The following is an 18,317-nucleotide window of genomic DNA, read 5'->3' on the forward strand; positions in this document are numbered from 1 at the left end:
GCTGAGGCGGACGGATCACCTGAGGTCGGGAGTTTGAGACCAGCCTGGCAAACATGGAAAAACCCCATCTCTACTAAAAATACAAAAATTAGCCTGATATGCAGGTGCATGCCTGTAGTCACAGCTGCTTGGGAGGCTGAAGCATAAGAACTGCTTGAACCCAGGAGGTAGAGATTGCAGTCAGCCAAGATCACACCATTGCATTCCAGCCTGGGCAACAGAGTAAGACTCTGTCTCCAAAAAAAAAAGAAAAAAAAAAGGAAAAAAAAATCTGGTCTCCTTCTTCAGCATTTTGAGATTTCGTGCATGCTGCTGTGTGTCCACAGCTCGTTTCTTTTTGTGGATGAGCAGCGTTCCACTAGATACACAGGCCACTATTTGTTTACCCATTCACCTGTTGATTGTTTTTGTCTAGTTTGAGGCTATGTAAATACAGGTGTCATGAACATTTGGGTCCAAATCTTTGTGTGGACATACATGCTCATTTCTGTTGGGTGAATACCTAGGAGTGGAATGGATAGCAGGTATAGGCTTTGCTTTTGGTGACACTGCCAATTTTTCCAAAGTGGTTATTCCATTTTACATTCCCACCAGCAGAGTGTGAAAATTCCAATTGCTCCACATCCTTTTAGAAGCTACAAAAGCTGCCATTTAAAATGTCACCATCAGTTTCTTTCTTTCTTTCCTTTTTTATGATAGTGGCTGGCATTTAGCTTTGGAATGGAGGGATCCTTTGCTGTGGGAAGGACCTTTGAGTGACTTCTTGCAGTTATAGCTATTGAGGTCAGACCCATAGCCCTATTATGACTCTGAAAGAGTCGACCCAGCCACAAGACCTCAGTGAGTGACATAAGGCGCCAGAGAAGAGGCTTTCATCATGGGCTCAGCAAAACTAAAATCACTGGCATACATCATTTAGTTCCTGTTCCTCATTTCTCTCCAACTGACAGTTGCTTCGTACTTCCTCTCTGCCTCCCTCTGCTGCGCTTCCCACCCTCACATCCCCAAACCTCTCTACTTTTCTGAAAAATTCACCCTGACTCTAAATTCCACATTGTCTTCAGCACAAAACCAAACCCTTAGTTAGTGGAGTTCCTTCTCCCTGGAACAGTGGTTCTCAGAATGAGGGCCCCATGTCAGCAGTACCTGTATCCCTGGGGAATTTGTTAGAAATGCATATTTCTAACTCCAGACCTCCTGAACCAGAAACTCGGGGATGGGGCCCAGAACTCTGTGTCTCAGCACAGGGCTTGTGATGCGTGCTGGCATTTGAGACCCACTGCCATGGAGCATGGTTTGGAGCCAGTTATTGTTATATAAGCATGTCTGTTGGGGGTCTCATGTACTATCTTAATAAGCTTTTTGAATGTTGCAGTTAACACAAATGGGGGGTCTTTGGTTATGGGGTGGCATAAGGAGAATTCTCATGTTTGGAAAAATCAGATTTTCTCTACCTCATTTCACCAATATAGAGCAAATTTCCTTCCACTACTGTTAAGAAATTAAGGACCCCTTTTAATTGGCCAGTGACTTGGGCTTTTAATGAGTTAGATGCCTCTATGTGTCCCTATGTGAGATGCCGTGCCCGTGGATATCATCAATTTTGGCTAGGAAGGAAGGTGGCTTCTGTGAAGGAGGGACAGGGTCCCACTGCTTTTCTCTAAGGTTCAATGCTGTGAGCATGTGCCTGAGGCTGGGAGGGGAGGACCGTGGACTGGTGCCCTGGAGAGCAGCAGCAATGGGTGGCCTGGGTAGGTTTTCAGCAAGTGTCAGTGTCACGCCTCCAGTTCTCTTCAGTGCAAGCAAGATGCTGGGCCAGCAGGAGGAGGCAGCCAGGCCAGGCCCTATGTCTGCAGGACTCAGCTATGAGCAATGATTGTCCCATGGCGGCAAGGCACTGGTAGCTTTGAGGCCTCAAAGGGCCAGAAGCAAGATTATAAAGAGACCAGTGAGTGTGGAGCCCAATTCTGAAGACCAGGAACAGGAAAATGTTTTTGAAAATGTTTCAAGGATGCATTATCCTTGCAGATCTGGGGGTCGCCGGGGAAGTAGCTCATACGTTGAGGTGACCTTCTGTTGACGTGGCAGGTGGGAGCCTGTGTTCTACCGACTCAGCCATAGAAAGGAATTGGGAAAACATTTTGTAGTTATGGGCTGGTGACGCCTGAGGTATGTGTTATACTTAAAAGGACAAAGCATTCATTTTGTTAGACATTTTAAAACATAATTTCTCACTTGCTTTTGTTAAATCTCCTAAGATTTTGTAGTTGTGATAAAGTACAAGAAAATACCAGAAACCTTGGATTAGGGGAAACCTGGGGGCCTAGGGGTGAGGCAAGTAACCAAGAGAATTTAGAGAGCTTCCACAGGACGCGTCACCTTACCTCTTTTTCCCACAGATTCCAGCTAGCTAGTTCTTCTCATCGCCTGCAAGAAAATGCACCTGAAAACTTACTCCCATATAAATGGTCTGCTTACAATTTGGAACGCAGTCAAACTGGGTTTAAAAGCAACTTATGAGTTATTTTAAAATGCACTCAATAGACATTTTAAAATACATTTATTTCATGTACTTTGTCCCCAGTGTTTGGAGTTCTGGACAAACCATAGGCTCTGAGCAAATGCTCCCAGGGCTGGAGAATCAGTTCTGCTACTTCCTAGTTGTGTGATCTTAGACAAATTTCCAAGCCTCAGTTTTTCTTCTCAGAGAAATGAGGCTCGTCCCATCCACACTATGAGCAAGTGGTAGGAGGTGGAGGAGCTCACATTTGTAAAGAGCCTGGCACGGCACCTGAGACAAATCAATGCTTAGCAAAGTTAGCTCACCTCTCCCTTTTCTTCCTGTATCCGATTTTGCATACAAATGTGTAAAAAAATTACATGAAAGAATGCAAAAGGACGAAAACCCATGTTTATTCGTCTTGCCTTTGATGGATGCTGGTTTACACTTCGGTGGAAAGATCAGGTTCTTCCCTCCACGTGCCTTGTGCAGACTCCCCGCTGGGTTGAAGTGGGGTGTTTCGGCACAGACGGAAAAGGCGGCAGAGGTATTTCCTAAATGTCCCATCAAGAAACACATAGAGGAGAGGGTTGACACAGCAGTGGGTGGTGGCGATGAGTTTAGTGATGTAAACACTTTTGTCCAGGTTGTAGTTGCTCTTGCAGTCACTCAGGGAGAAGTGTTCTTTGAAAGTGGACAGGAAAAGTGTGATATTGTAGGGCGCCCACATCAGAAGGAAGACTGCCATTAGGGCAAAAACAAGCTTGAAAAAGCCAGACCTCTGCTCCCTGAACCTTAGTGTTTTTCTCATTTGCACATAGGAAAATGTGAAAATAAACAGGGGGAGGACAAGAACTGAAATGTTCATCTTTAAAGTCAGAAGATGCTTCCAGAATGTCTCATCAGCTGGCAGGAAAGGAGGTTTGCTAAATGCACAGTGGTGTTTCTGGTCTTCCATCTGAGGTTTATAAAACACGAATTCAGGCCAAGTGGTCAGAATGGCTGTTACCCATGCCAGGACACTTGTAATGATGCCACAGGACACCGTCCTGCTGGCCGCGAAGAAGCTTCTCTTGTGCAAAAACACCAGGTACCTTTGCACAGTCAGAAGGCAATTGAAAAATGTCTCACTGTACAGGCCCACGAAGTACAGTCCAAGGAGAATTGTACACATGGGATTGCCAACAGTGTGAGCCCAGAAGGGCAGTGCAAGCAGGAAACACAAGTTGGAAAGTGCCACATTTAGAAGATAGATATTTTCCGTGTGTTTGAGTCCTTTATATTTGACCAGAATAAGCACAACTAGGAGATTGTCCAGGATACCGAGCACGAACACAGTGGAGAAGAGCGACGGCACCAGCTGAGCCAAGAGCACCTGAGCATCATACTTGTCACACTGTTCTGCCTCATTGCTCTCCAGTTCATCCCCTATGAAGACATCATACTCATCCTCTGGGGCCAACGTGTAATTTTCCATCTTCAGGCTGCCCTGCGGAGAGATGGGAGGTGATTTTCCTCTCCGACAGCTGTATGATCCTGGAGGACATGACAAACCGGACCCGGATTCATACAGCCCCACTTTCCCTTTCTGGAGCGACATTTCAGCCAGAGTGGTTCGGTGTCTCAGAAGACTGAAGTAAACATTTCTCTATCGTGTGCCCACTTCCCCAGAGCAGCACCATCCCCAATCCAGTTGTTAAGCGCATAAGTGCTTAGCAGTGTACCAGGTGCCACGGGAAATAAAGCTGGCATGGCACCGTCTGTATAGAACTTACCTTCTTTGAGCAGAAGCAAGAGTTGCCTACGTGAACACAATATGTAAGAAAATATACAATTAAAGAGAATCAAGTTCCATGGCTTAGTTTTAAGAATCGGGTATAGATCATAAATTCTGCAGCATGTTTAGGAAGTTTGCTCACCCCCCGAAGCAGCTTCCTGTGACAGCTGAGATGTTTTTCTCTTGAAGGATGTAGACAAATGTTTGCAAAAGTGAAACCAAGCTCAGCATGAACATGCCCATAAGGGGTTAAATACATAGATGACACAAAGAGGACTTACCACTGGGCAGAGTTCCTGGGGGAAAGGGTGCAGCCTCCAGACCCAGCATCCGAGAGCTGTGGGAATGGCCCCGGACAGTGGATGGCTTCCTTTTGGTCAGACTGCTCCTGACCCCGAGGGGCACGAGAAACCACTGTTGATTCCCCTGGTGGCTCTACCCCCCCACTCACAGAGCTCAGGGACCAACTGAAATAAAGAACTCAAAAGCTCCCCCAGGCCCTCAGAGGATCTCTGAAGCCTCTGAGAGCAACCGGGAAGTTGTTTTCTCCTCCCCTCTTGGCCCTCTACCCCGCCTTTGATTTCCCTGTGGCCCTTGGCAGCCATCCCCTGGCTGCCTGAGATAAGCAAACTGAGACACTGCTGCTCCAAGCGATAGCAAGGAAGTGATGTCAAGGCGCTGAGACCTGCCAAGACCCTCCGGCTTGTGGCATGTGACACTCTGAGTAGGTAACGGCAGCAGAGAGGAATGTTGGTGATGACCACGAGTCCAGACCTGAGCATCCTGATCCTCCAGTGTGGCCTCTCACCAGTGTTCACAGAAACCCACCTGCGGATTTGATATGGGGACTAGGAACCTGCCATGAGAGTCACAGTGTGTTTGGATTTTTATTGTCATTTTTGAGGGGCGCTGTGTGCTTTGGCTCAAGACTGAGGTCCCAACAGAGAACTTCAGGAAAATGGAAGCCACGGGGCGATGTCAGTTGGGAAAAGGGCAGGGGCAGAGGTGGGGCCTTGGCGGCAGTGAGTGTAGGGCTGTCCTGGGTGTCAACTGAGGAAAGCAAAGGGGTTTGCAAGCAGCCGGAAGCTATTGGTGCTGGGACGCATGGGGAAGTTGACCCCGCTCTGCAGAGGAGAACCCAGGGGTGGGAAGTCCCGTGGTGACGACACGGATGTGACATCAAGTCGGGAAGGAGAGAATGTGAGGGGGCAAGTTTAACCCCAAACTGAGGCTGGGGGGTAGGGTGACTTTGAGGCCAGAGAGAAGGAAACTGAGAGAACAGCGCAGATTTGGAATGGTGGGAGGAGGCCGGGGGAGGGCCGGCTGTGGAAAGAGGACGGGAGGGGGAGGGCATGGTTTGGAAGGAGGATGAGCCGAGAAGAGGAAGTTGAAAATACTGAAAAAATCTCCATGAGCTTCTCTTGAGTCAACGACTCAGCAGCTGTGACTAACCTAATTTAGGAACCAGACCTACCTATTGGCTTAGAATTTATATCTTGGTTAAACGACATCCTTTTCATACGAAAGATGTGTCTGAGGTAGGGCTGAATACAAAATTTATACCTGCCAAAATAGAAACAGAAAACTAAGAAGCTAGCCTGACGCGACGGCCTGTTCCTATAGTCCCAGCCACTCAGAAGGCTGAGGTGGGAGGGTCGTTTGGGCCCAGGCGTTTGAGGCCAGCCTGGGCAACATAGCGAGACCCCGTATCTTAAACAATATAAAAATTAGCCAGATGCAGTGGCAAGCACCTGTAATCCTAGACATTCGAGAAGCTGAGGTGGAAGATCACTTGAGCCCAGGAATTTGAGGCTGCAGTGAGCTACCATCATGCCACTCTGCACTGCGGCCTGGGTGGCAGAGTGAGACACTATCTGTGGAAGAAAAAGAAGAATGAGGAGGAGGAGGAGGAGGAGAAGGAGCGGTGGGCAGAGGAGGGGGGGCAGGCAGAGAAGGGAGGAGGAGGAGAAGAAAATGAAGAAACTATTAAGAGAAAAATAAACATAGAAAGAGCCCAGACAAATATGTGATTGAGCACTAAATTTAACTCCATTTGTGCTGACAGCCATGGCAGAGAGAGAAATGCAGTGATGTTCGGTGGCAGAGGGGGTAGTGCTGGTGGGAACCTAAGCTGTAAGTGTCCCCTCCTCTCTTGTGTGGGTCTGCTGTGAGTGAGTGGCGGTCACCACACCCTGGGACACTCTTCCCACCCTCTATAGCCTGGGATCAGCAGTAGTCCTCCTGGGTCTCTCCGCCTCCTGCAGCTGGGCAGGACACTCAGGACCTTGAATGAGTAGGTGTGGGTGGCCTTAGACTCGATGCTCATGGATCAGTTCCAGAAAAAGGAAGGAGAGTCCAGTCAGACTTTGAAACTTGCAAAACCCCGGGAGTACACACACTCTCCTTCAGTGGAGGACAAAAACAGCAGGCAGGCACCGCATGAACCACGTCCCGGAATCATGGGAGATGCGAAATTTCCCAAGGAAAAACACAGAATCATGTGAGATGTGAAATTCCCTAAAGAAAAGTGTTTTGTAAATTCAGGATCAACCTAACATTAGCATGGCCTTCACTTTCAGTATTATTTTATTTTTGCCTGATTCCCAGCATTCTTGCCTATCCACACTCAGGCCATAAGGTCCTTGAAGCTTCTACATAGGAAGGGAGGAAGAGTTTAGAAGGCTGCAGTTGTACATAGGAAGGGAGGAAGAGTTTAGAAGGCTGCAGTTGAGGCAAAAGGCAAGTTCTCTTTCATTCTAATATCTGAAGCCATAACAGGGCCTCCTTGTTTGTGAAATGAAACCACATTCCGCAGCCTTGGCAAGTGGCCCACAGACCTTACCTCTGAAGGCCTGAGTCCCTCTTTATCACTGTAAGTTGACCCCAGTTTTAGTTGAAGAAATGACCACTGTATACTCTCATACGCCGCTATGTGCAGATCTCTCATTTACTCAATTCAATTATTCAGCAAGTTTTTCTCGAGTGCCTAGCCTGTGCCCAGCTCCGCTCCAGGTGCTGGGGATGTGCCAATGGACAAAACAGGCAAAAATCCTGACCTTCATGGAGGCCTCACTCTACTGACAGAAACTAAGCAAGTGCATGGTAGGTTAGTAGGAGAGAAGTGCTATGGAGAACACCAAGCAGGGAGGGAAAGCAAGAGGCCAGGGTGGCTCAGGGATCACATTTTAAATAGCGTAGTCAGAGAAAGCCTTGCGGAGGGCTGGATACGGCGGCTCATGCCTGTAATCCCAGCACTTTGGAAGGCTGAGGTGGGTGGATCACCTGAGGTCAGGAGTTGGAGACCAGCCTGGCCAATATGGCAGAACTCCATCTCTAGTAAAAGTACAAAAATTAGCTGGGACGAGTGGCAGCGGGCGCTTGTAGTCCTAGCTACTCGGGAGGCTGAGGCAGGAGAATCACTCAAACGCAGGAGGCAGAGGTTGCAGTCAGCCAAGATTGTGCCACTGCATTTCAGCCTGGGTGACCGAGTGAGACTCTATCTCAAAATAACAAAATTAAAAAAAAAAGAGAAAGCCTTGCTGAGAAGATGGGCACTGAAGCCACAAATGGTTAGGTCCAATAGTTCATGATCATTATCTCATTCTTTCTTGTCAGGAAGGTCTTATATCAGGGAGGCTGAAAACACCACACTCTGGGTGATAACCTTGGCAATAATTTTACAGAAGATGCAAACATATTTTTCTTAATATATTGGACCTCAATGAAAAAAAGCAAAGGAAATGAGGCACCAGTTATGAATTGATTGCCTTTCCGCTCTTCAACCACTCCTCTGCATTCTGCTTTGTGATTCTAGAGCTGGACCCCATAAACATTTCTCCTTTGCCAGCTGGTGTAGAAGGCATAGAAGGGTCACGGTAAGAGGCAGAGTTTTTTCTTTCTGGTTCCAGGATTTGTTTTTACTTTGTTTACGTTCTTTTGGCTAATCTGCCAGTGCTGGGTGGAGACCCTTTGTGCCCACTCTCCAGTGAATTTTCCCGACACCACGACAGTGGCTTCCTGTTGACTTTTGCTGGCACTCTAGTGGGTAGCTTCCTAGTAAATTTTGCTGGCACCCCGAGCGCATCTTCCTTGCCAGAGGCATGCCCACACTCCTGCAAATCTCACTGGTACTCCTTCGGAAAGTTTACTGCTCACCAGCCCCAACCTGCCACAGCTCAGCAAACTTCTTGACCATACATTGAGTTGCAGCCACACTCCCTCCAGCAAGAGCAGATCAGCCGGGGAGAAAGGGCAGGTTTTGAGTTTGTCCCTTCCTTGCCTGCTCTGCCTTAGCTTAGAGGTTGTGGCCGCTCTCTACGTTTGCCATTCCTGCATTCTTTAGCGTTCTCCTTACCCACTTTAGTAGTTCATACCCTTTCATTAGTTAATAACTCTTTATACTTAATGTTCATTGTTCAAAATACTGGTGTGGTTTCTGTCTTGACTATGCTGATTGATACACACAACATTGAATTTAGTTCAGGGAAGGGATGTGAGAGTGCTAAGATGATACCTTTTTTAGAAATCTGACTTGATATTGAGGAATAGGTATCAGACAAAGAGCTAAAAACAGAACTACTATTTGACCCAGCAATCCCATTACTGGGTATATGCCCAGAGGAATATAAATGTGAGTATTCATTGCAGCACTATTCACATAGTGAAGACATGGAATCAACCTAAATGCCCATCAATGAAAGATCATATAAAGAAAATGTGGTACCGATACACCATGAAATACTATGTAGCCATAAAAAAGAATGAGATCAGGTTTCTTGTGGGAATGTGAATGGAGCTGGAGCCTATTATACTTAGTGAACTAACACAGGAACAGAAAACCAAATACCTCATAATATCACTTATAAGTGGGAGCTAAATGATGAGAACTCATGAACACAAAGAAGGGAACAACAGACACTGGGGTCTGCCTGAGGTTGGAGGGTAGGAGGAGCAGAAAAACTATCTATAGAGTACTGGGCTTAATATCTGGGTGAGGAAATAATTTGTACAACAAACCCCCATGACACAAGTTTACCTATGTAACAAACCTTCACATGTACCCCAGAACCTAAAATAAAAGTTAAAAAAATATTATTTAAATGAACAATAACAAATTTGGAAAGTTTCTAAAAAAGAGAAATGGATATTAGAATGTTTAGACTTATGATAATTTAATCTGTCCCTTACTATGGCTTCTTCAAATATCAGCTTTCTTAGATTATCAATCAATCTATCTAATTGTTATTAGCAAATAATATTACAGAAAATTTGTGTAGAGAAAAACTAGGATGGTGATAATCTCAAATAATGGCCATTATAAGTTTTAAGCAGCACTGCTTCTTGATACGAAATGTAGAAAAACTACTTTTAGAAAACAATTTTCTTCTGAATTAGTTGTTCAATATTGAGTAATAGATCAAAGAGGCAAATAACTGCATATAATTCTAAGGCTTCTGAGACCTTCTCATCCTGCCCCCAAATTTACTTTCCCATACTGGCTGATGCCTAAAATGCCACCTCAGTGCCAACACTTAGTGGCTGTGATACCTGGGAGGGCAGATAATACTTCTAAAATATAACAGTGTTGATAATCCACCCTGGAAATAGAGATTTTAGATGTACTTACTGGGAGTGAAATAGTGCTAACTATTCCCTAAAGCAGCGTTTCTCAAAGCACGTTCAGTTTATTCTGCAGTATGCTAAAAAGCATTAAAAAAGGATGGGAGGACACTGCTCCAGTTTAAAAAACAGCTGGACTAAAAAACTAAAGCAAGTTTCCTTACTACAGGACTTCTCAGAGCCCTTCATATGCTAACAGGCATTACGATCCTCGGTATGGAGTGTTTCCCAAAATGTTTTGACCATGAAACCCCTTCTAAAATTTTCATACAGACACTTACAGGCTAAAACCTCAGTGAGCACGTTCTGAGAAATACTTCCTTAGACATACAAATATTACTGTGTGGTCTAGTAGCCCTAAAAATGCACCCCCTGCCCTGGCTCTGAGGGAGTGTAATTGAATGAGGGGCCCAGCTGCTGCACACTGAGACCCATGTCTGTATTCGTGCCAAGGTCGTGCCCTCCATGAGCTGCTCCCACTCCATGACTCTATTAGGGACACTATGACAGGCCCGTCCCTTAGAGAGGCACTGCTCTGATGGGTGCCTTTGGCACATGCTTCAGCCAAACCTTGCTTCCTTCCCCATTTCCTTCACTTGGGGCCAGATGTGCTTGTGGTCTGATGGCTTCCCAGCTTCCCCTGGCTCCCTTTGCGGTCCTGTCCCAAGCATTCCCTCTATTACACTTTCTGTATGACAGATCCCACCTTGGCTTCTGTATCTTGAAAGAGTTGGACTAACATAGTCTTGAAAGGAAGGGCATCATTTTCTGAAGTCTTGAGTCCTTTGCTTACCGTGAGGTGATATTGCACCGTCCCGATCCCTCTCTTCTCACCTCCCGTTTACCTGTGGCCTGTGTGGACCAGTCCTTTTGGAACACACAAAGCCACTTAATTCCATCCTACCCCCATTCTGTCATGTTTGGCCAACTCCTCAGCTCATATGACTTTTTCTATTCCTCGTTCTGCTTTGTGCTTCCTCTGCCCTAACTCACTTCCCGGTGTTCCATTTTCTCCCATGCTTTTCCTCTGGAAACTGAATTCTGATAGACAATCTCCCTGACATCTTTGATTTATGCTGAGAACATCTGCACCATCTCCTGTCCCTTGAGGATACTCCTTCCCTCTCACATCTGTCTCAGATTGGGAGTCAGAAGGTGACATCCTTGGCCTCGGTGCCACTTTTTGACTATTAATCCCCTTCTAGACATAAAGGAGACTGCTGTGGTCTCCAGCTCTCCGACTGTACCACCCTGTTCCACCTCACTGCTATCATCCACTGATGCCTGGTTGCCCCATTTTATTCAAGACTTGTGTACATGGATAAGGGGCTTCTATTCACCCCAGCTTTCCTCATCATCCTGGTGGCTTAGTTGTCCATGTGGACCCCCACCTGGTGCCCAAGTCTCAGCTCATTAACTCAACTCCCTGGCCTTCGGTTTCTCTCCACTAATGCCCAGCTGAGATCTTCAGGTTTGTTAACATTGATTTACCACTGAATACGCACAGTAAAATTGCTCACTTATCTGATGACAACTTTTACTCCTTTGGTTTCTCTCCATTTATTCTTTCTGTAACATGTGTTACATCAAGCGCTCCAGCCTCTGACTATCAGCCCTTCCCACAGTCACATCCCTTCTTGCCTAGCTGAGACCCAATAGTCTATCGCTTAGCCGTTCTCTTGTCAACACCCTGACCTCTCTGAAGCCCCAGCTTGAGATAAATTCTTTGAGTGTGTGTTTCTGAGAACAGTTGTTTAAAACCACTTAGCAGCTGGGCACAAGCTTGTAATCCCAGCACTTCGGGAGGCTGAGGTGGGCAGATTGCTTGAGCCCAGGAATTCAAGACCAGCCTGGGCAACATGGCGAGACCCTGTCTCTCCAAAATATACAAAATATAGCTGGGAGTGGTGGTGTGCGCCTGTAGTCCCAGCCTCATGAGGCTGGGGTGGGAGGATTGCTTGAGCCCGTGAGGCAGAGATTGCACTGAGCCGTGACTGTGCTACTGCACTCCAGCCTGGGTGACAGAGTGAGACCCTGTCGCAAAATAAATAAAAATAAATAAAACCACTTAGCCATGTGGACAAGATCCATCCGTAATTTAAGATCTTCAACAAGCTTCCAGAGATTCTTTTAGATTCCCTGGTAACTCTTCTGAGTGTCACAAATTGTCACTTTATCCCATTTTCCATCAACTATTTGAAGGTACTTAAAGCTTCCAGTCTCTTCACCTCCGCTCTAACTACCCCTTTACTCTCAGAAAATGATCTCATCTTCTCCTTTCTCAGAACGCCTCAACTCCTTGGACCCACCTTCAAATGTAATTGTGGTATGTCTACATTTTTCCTCTATTCATGGCCAGAGTTGCTTCTCTTACACCAAAGGCTAATCTCTCCCCTTGCACTCTGGATCTCATTCCGTTTAACCTTCAACATTTGTTTCCACATTTTCTTTGAGTTCCAACTTTTTCCTCTTTATTATTCAGAATTTTTTTCTTTTCTTTTCTTTTTTTTTTTTTTTTTTTTTTCTTTTTTAAACAGAGTCTCGCTCTGTCGTCAGGCGCCAGGCTGGACTGCAGTGGCACAATCTTGGCCCACTGCAACCTCTGCCTCCCAGGTTCAAACAATTCTCCTGCCTCAGCCTCCCGAGTAGCTGGGACTACAGGCACACGCCACCACGCCCAGCTAATTTTTGTATTTTTTAGTAGAGATGGGGTTTTACCATATGGGCCAGGATGGTCTCAATCTCTTGACCTTGTGATCTGCCCGCCTTGGACTCCCAAAGTGCTGGGATTACAGGCTTGAACCACCGCGCCCAACCTATTCAGAATTTTTAAATGCTCAGATCCCTCCCTTAAATAAAGATTACAAACCCATCCTTGACCTCAAACATTGTTCTGACCATTTACTGTCTCTTCTCTCCCTCTTCAGGCAGCTTCATTAGTTGTCCAAACTCTGTTTCTGCTTCATCACTGCTCAGTCCCCACTCTACACCCTGCAGCCTGGCTTCTGCCCCCACCATTCCACTGAGATTGGTCTCCCTGGATTCACCCACACATCCTTGTGGTTAAGTGTAATCAGCTGCTGGGGCAGCTAATGCATCATGTGCCCATGAACAGAGGGTATCCAGGATCTCCCAGCTCTCCAGCCCTACAGACAACGACAGCAACAAGAAAACCCCAACGTCAGTCCAGCCCACAAACACCATTACATTTAGAGCTTCCCAAGCTGAAGCAGTGCCTAAGACTTTTTTGACACCTGTTAAAATGTTACAGAATCTAAAAACATTAATACAGGACTTTGCAGTGAAGATGACAGGGTAAAGCGGGGTAGCAGACTCTTTCCTCATCTAATATCTCAATGACCAAAGACTAGTGTTAAACTCTAAAATTTGCTGGCAGGGACTGAACAAGAAATAGGGCAGAATCTTACATCAAAATGTTGAAACACGGTGCTTTAGAGATATGCCTAAATCCTACTGGGTTTCCCAATCCTATGGAAGAAAGAAGGAAAATAAAGAAACCCTGAGAACTGTCTAATACTCTCCAATTAGGAGACAAGTGGCCTTGGAGGGTGGAAGGAAAACAAAAATATTTCTTCAGTTTGACTTGAAAAACAAGGAAAAATTTTAAAAAGACAAGACAAGAAAAAAGAATTAAAAAAACGGATTGAGTTAAAGCTCCTACATTCCCGAGGGTAAAAGGGTTTCTAGGACTTTTCATAGTCCAGGACAACGTGCTGAGGTAGGACAATAAGACACATTCCGCAAGAGTGGAAAACACCCTTGTAAACACTGAGATGGCCTTGCTATAAAATTTGTTGCTTATTTAAGATTTTGATTTTTTATACAAATATTTTTAATGAAATAGTGATCTCATCAAATCTTTCAGGGTTCTACTAGTATGGAGAGCTTTGTTGAAGACATACAGAGCTTTATTAGCTCTGCCAGGTATCACTCACGGTGATCCACCTCCTTGTGTGTCTTGCAGTCTCAACATGAGTGTGTCTTGATTGGGGATTATTTTCTCTGCAGCAGCTTTTCATGGCTTGAAGTCGGAGTGCTCCTTTCCAGAAGAGTTTTGAATTTGTTTCAGCCAGGAGCATTGAGGGTATCGATGGCCTGATATGAATTTTCCCAGCCTGATTTTGGGGTCTTCCATTTTCAGGGTATTACAAAACTGTGCATGAAGCACAGGGTTTTTTTTTAATTTTTATGATACTTTAAGTTCTGGGGTACATGTGCAGATCGTGCAGGTTTGTTACATAGGTATACACATGCCATGGTGACTTGCTGCCTCCATCCCCCTGTCACCTACATTAAGTATTTCTCCCAATGTTATCCCTCCCCAATCTCCCCACTCCCTACCATCCCTCCCCTAGCCCCCCACCCCTCAAATAGACCCCAGTGTGTGACGTTCCCCTCCCTGTGTCCATGTGTTCTCATTTTTCAATACCTACTCATGAGTAAGAACATGCGGTGTTTGGTTTTCTGTTCTTGTGTCAGTTTGCTGAGAATGATGGTTTCCAGATTCATCCATGTCCCTGCAAAGGACATGAACTTATCCTTTTTTACGGCTGCATAGTATTCCATGGTATATATGTGCTACATTTTCTTTATCCAGTCTAGCATCGATGGGCATTTGGGTTGGTTCCATGTCTTTGCTATTGTAAACAGTGCAGCAATAAGCATACATGTGCATGTGTCTTTATAACAGAATGAGTTATAATCCTTTGGGTATATACCCAGTAATGGGATTGCTGGGTCAAATGGTATTTCTATTTCTAGATCCTTGAGGAATTGCCACACTGTCTTCCACAATGGTTAAGCTAATTTACACTCCCACCAACAGTGTAAAAGTGTTCCTATTTCTCCACATTCTCTCCAGCATCTGTTGTCTCCTGATTTTTTAATGATTGCCACTCTAACTGGCGTGAGGTGGCATCTCAATATGGTTTTGATTTGCATTTCTCTAATGACCAGTGATAATAAGCTTTTTTTCATATGTTTGTTGGCTACATCAATGTCTTCTTTTGAAAAGTGTCTGTTCATATACTTTGCCCACTTTTTGATGGGGTTGTTGGTCTTTTTCTTGTAAATTTGTTTTAGTTCTTTGCAGATTCTGGATATTAGCCCTTTGTCAGATGGGTAGATTGCAAAATTTTTTTCCCATTCTGTTGGCTGCCGGCTCACTCTAATGCTTGTTTCTTTTGCTGATGAAGCACAAGTTTTGTGTTCTCAGAGATTTTTCCCCCTACCACTTAGAGCCTAGGCAAGAATAGATAAGCATTTGTGTTCTCTTCTGCCTGTGGGTGAATTTCTTCTAGTCCCCCTTTCCCCAAGTGCGAGCTTTCATCAGGATCTCTCAGTTCCAGCTCCCCTTATCTCATAGCCTCCAGCCTTGCTCTCTGCCCCATGTTGGAGTTGCACTCACATGACCTTTTTGAATGCATGTGACCTTTGTTTTGTCTGTATCAGACAGTGACCAAAATGGTCTCTCTCCATCGAGTAGTGTTTCAATGAACATTTGTTGAAAACTGTGGTTCATTTATTCATCTCGTAGGTATTTAGTGCCCACTGTCTTATAAATCTTCCTTTTGCCTTCCCATATCCACTCTACTCTCTACCCAGCTTTATTCCAGGGTTGGGGGGCTTACCTTGTTAATAACAGGTGCCCCATCTTTCAATTTTCAGTTGTGTTTGGTTGATGGGGAATTTTAGGCAGAAGATTGGAGAGCAAGGTGAGGGAAGTCAGGCCCTGGCTCCCTTCTGATGGACTCTCAGTGGGCTGATGTGTCCCTTGACCTAAGGGCAGCTCTTGTCAGACAGCTTCCTCCCCTGCATCTTCTGGCCTTGCAGTGGGAATGGTGATCTGCTCGCACTGGCACCAGGCACCACGCTGTGTATTGCGCCTCCCTATACCCTGCCCAAATCTTTGTATGGAATCCTTCATTAAACTCAGCTTAGTTGCCCTACTTAAGTGTGCCATTCGGTTTCTGCCAAGCTCCTGAAGGACATCTCTCCCAAGTACCAGGAACTTTGTCAGACCCTGGGGAGAAAATAGTGAACAAAGTGGAACTATCCTGTGCCCTCATGGCACTGGCATTCTAGAGAGAGATGCAGGTACAGAGCTGATTATAATTCAGGGAGTCATGTACCAAGTGCGGGGAGCACACAGGTGCAATGGGAGCCATCCCAAGGGTGCCTGGCCTGGGTGACAAGGGGCAGGGGAAGGTTTCCCAGGATATGCATCACCTCAGTCAAGGACGTATGGATGGGAGCTGGCCAGGCAGAGAGTGGACCTCTTGCTCCCCTCCTCCCTTCCTCCTACTGTCTGCTTTTCAGGTTCTCGAGGGGCCATTTACTTGTCTCTCAGAGATGGGGCAAGAAAAGAGAGAGTGATAGAATTCAAGGTGGTGACATTTTATTACTTATTGGCACCTGTGACTAAGTCTTAGTGAAAGAGAAAATTGAACCAAGTGTCAGACTATTTTAGGTTGGATTCCCGGGAATCCAGGGCTCGGGCTCTCTGAGAGGGAGGGTTGTATGCAGCAGACTTGTGGGGAGGGCTTCCAGGAGACACAGCTGGGAAGGAGAGAACAAGCCAGGACCAGGCAGAGGAAGAAGCTGTCCACAGCGTGGTCACAGAGGAGGCCTCGGTTATTCCTACAAGGAATTATCACTTGAGGGGAGGGTGCCAGGCCTCTGCCATCCCACATTAGCCAGTCATTGGCTCAGTCATCCCTGGGGATGGAGCATTGCCTGGGCAGGCAGTTCCAGTTCCCAAAAAGGGGAGTGGCTGTGAGTCCCAGCACCTCTGTTTCCATCTACAGGGGTTGGGGGGTGGGGGTACATTGGCCTGAAGAGGGCATCTGGCCAGAGTCCCACAGCATCTACTGTACAGGCGGAAGGTCCTGAATTTCCTGCAAATTTCATTTACCCTGAATGATAGAGAATGGAAACTGAAATTTCCAAAGCCACAGTGTCACAAGAACACAGAACCCACAAGCGAGCACACTGAAGGAGGAAGTCACGTGCACAGGAGGTCACACTGCCCACTCGCTCAGTGTGTGGGCTGCTGCTGGAGACTCATCCATCATCATCAGAGTATGAAGTGCCCCGTTTTCACAGGGTCAGTCGGGTTGGGCAGATACTGGTCTGATAGGAATCATCTTAAATTGATAAGAAACGTTTCTTTTATGAATAGAGGTAAAAATTAATACACTAAGTAGCATCCTCATTTAAAAAATATTCACTTGAGTAAAATTAAATGACGACACATGGTAACTGTGCAGGAAAGGGTTTGGGCCTGGTCTTCAGCCTGGGCGGTGAGGCCCCTAAGCTGGGGGCTGTGAAGGCCCTGCTTTTTCCTTCTCAGGGCTCCCCCAGTGACAGTCCCGGAGGTTCCACAGAGGCTCCAGAGCCTCTCCCTTCCAGGCCCCGCTACCTCCTAGCACTTACTGGAGCCAGCTCCTACATCTGCACAGAGTCTACAGTTCCCATCTCAGCCACACCCTGAAAGACCCCTTCCTACCTGGTAAACCAGGACCTTCAAACTGCAGAGGCTGGTCCTGTCCTCTCAGGAACGTTGAGAGCTTGGGAGCAGAAGTTGCACTTTTCTAGGGGGAAGGAGGGAACAAGACCTGGTATTCTTTTGCCATGAGTGGGCAGAGGAGGAGACCAGGCAGGAGTTACTAAGTCGTTTTGCATTCTGATTGCATCACGGGGTTTTGTGGATGCTTTTTTCCATCCTCACCTTACTCTGTGTCTCCACAGCGTTCAACGTTGCTGACACTTCCTCTTAAGGCCTCTCTCCTGGGCTGCTGCAAAGCCCCAGATTTGGCTGTGCCTGTCTTGGCACATCTCCTCATTGTCCTTTAGGTTCTTTAGGGCTCCCTTTGCTGCCTGTATTCCTCGGGGTTCCGCTTGAGCTATTTAGTCCACCCCTACGGCATCCACTGCCTGTGACCCCAGATGTAGATCTCCACTCAGTTACTCTGCTGAGTTTAATGTCAGCACATCCCGCTTCCCCTGACACTGCCACCCGGAGGTCCCCCAGGATTTCCAACTCAGCCTATCCTAAAAACCAAACTCACTGACTTACATCCTAAAACCAGCGCTCCCCATTTAAATGGGCCAGGACCCAAGCCTCGATCACCTGCCTCCCTAAAAGTCCTGATGATGCAAGTCCTCCCTTGCAGCCCTCAGATCCATTAACTTCTCTCCACTCAGGGCTCTCCTACCTTGGCAGAGGCCTCTGCTATGTTCTGGAGAGGGCATGGCCAAACTGCACCTAGGGGCTCTCCTCCATCCTTGCCTTCCTCCAACACAGCCTCCACACTGCCAGGGCCAATCCGAAGTTCAAAATAGGAATCTACTCCCTGGCTTGAAACTCCTCTCCACCCACACAATGCTCCTCAGTGCCCA

General features: G+C 46.4%; 1 protein-coding gene across 7 annotated transcripts; it reads right to left on the reverse strand.

Moving 5' to 3' along the window:
- Window positions 1-2,541: 2,541 nt before the first annotated feature.
- Window positions 2,542-17,559, reverse strand: CCRL2 (C-C motif chemokine receptor like 2). Of its 7 annotated transcripts, none has more exons than XM_032298009.1 (3): window positions 4,559-4,896; window positions 4,276-4,316; window positions 2,544-3,989 (listed from the first exon to the last, which is right to left on the reverse strand). In XM_032298009.1, exons 1-3 carry the CDS (start codon window positions 4,605-4,607, stop codon window positions 2,943-2,945), a joined length of 1,137 nt encoding a protein of 378 aa, XP_032153900.1. In that variant the 5' UTR covers window positions 4,608-4,896; the 3' UTR covers window positions 2,544-2,942. The 7 variants fall into 7 exon arrangements, with proteins under 7 accessions (XP_032153901.1, XP_032153900.1, XP_032153906.1 ...); XM_032298015.1 differs by lacking the exon at window positions 4,559-4,896 and adding an exon at window positions 4,420-4,473; XM_032298010.1 differs by lacking the exon at window positions 4,276-4,316 and having other exon boundaries at window positions 2,542-3,989.
- Window positions 17,560-18,317: the final 758 nt, after the last annotated feature.

This window comes from Sapajus apella, unplaced genomic scaffold, assembly GCF_009761245.1.
Source record: "Sapajus apella isolate SASKATOON/1434 unplaced genomic scaffold, GSC_monkey_1.0 scaffold38, whole genome shotgun sequence".
Taxonomy (NCBI): Eukaryota; Metazoa; Chordata; class Mammalia; order Primates; family Cebidae; genus Sapajus; species Sapajus apella.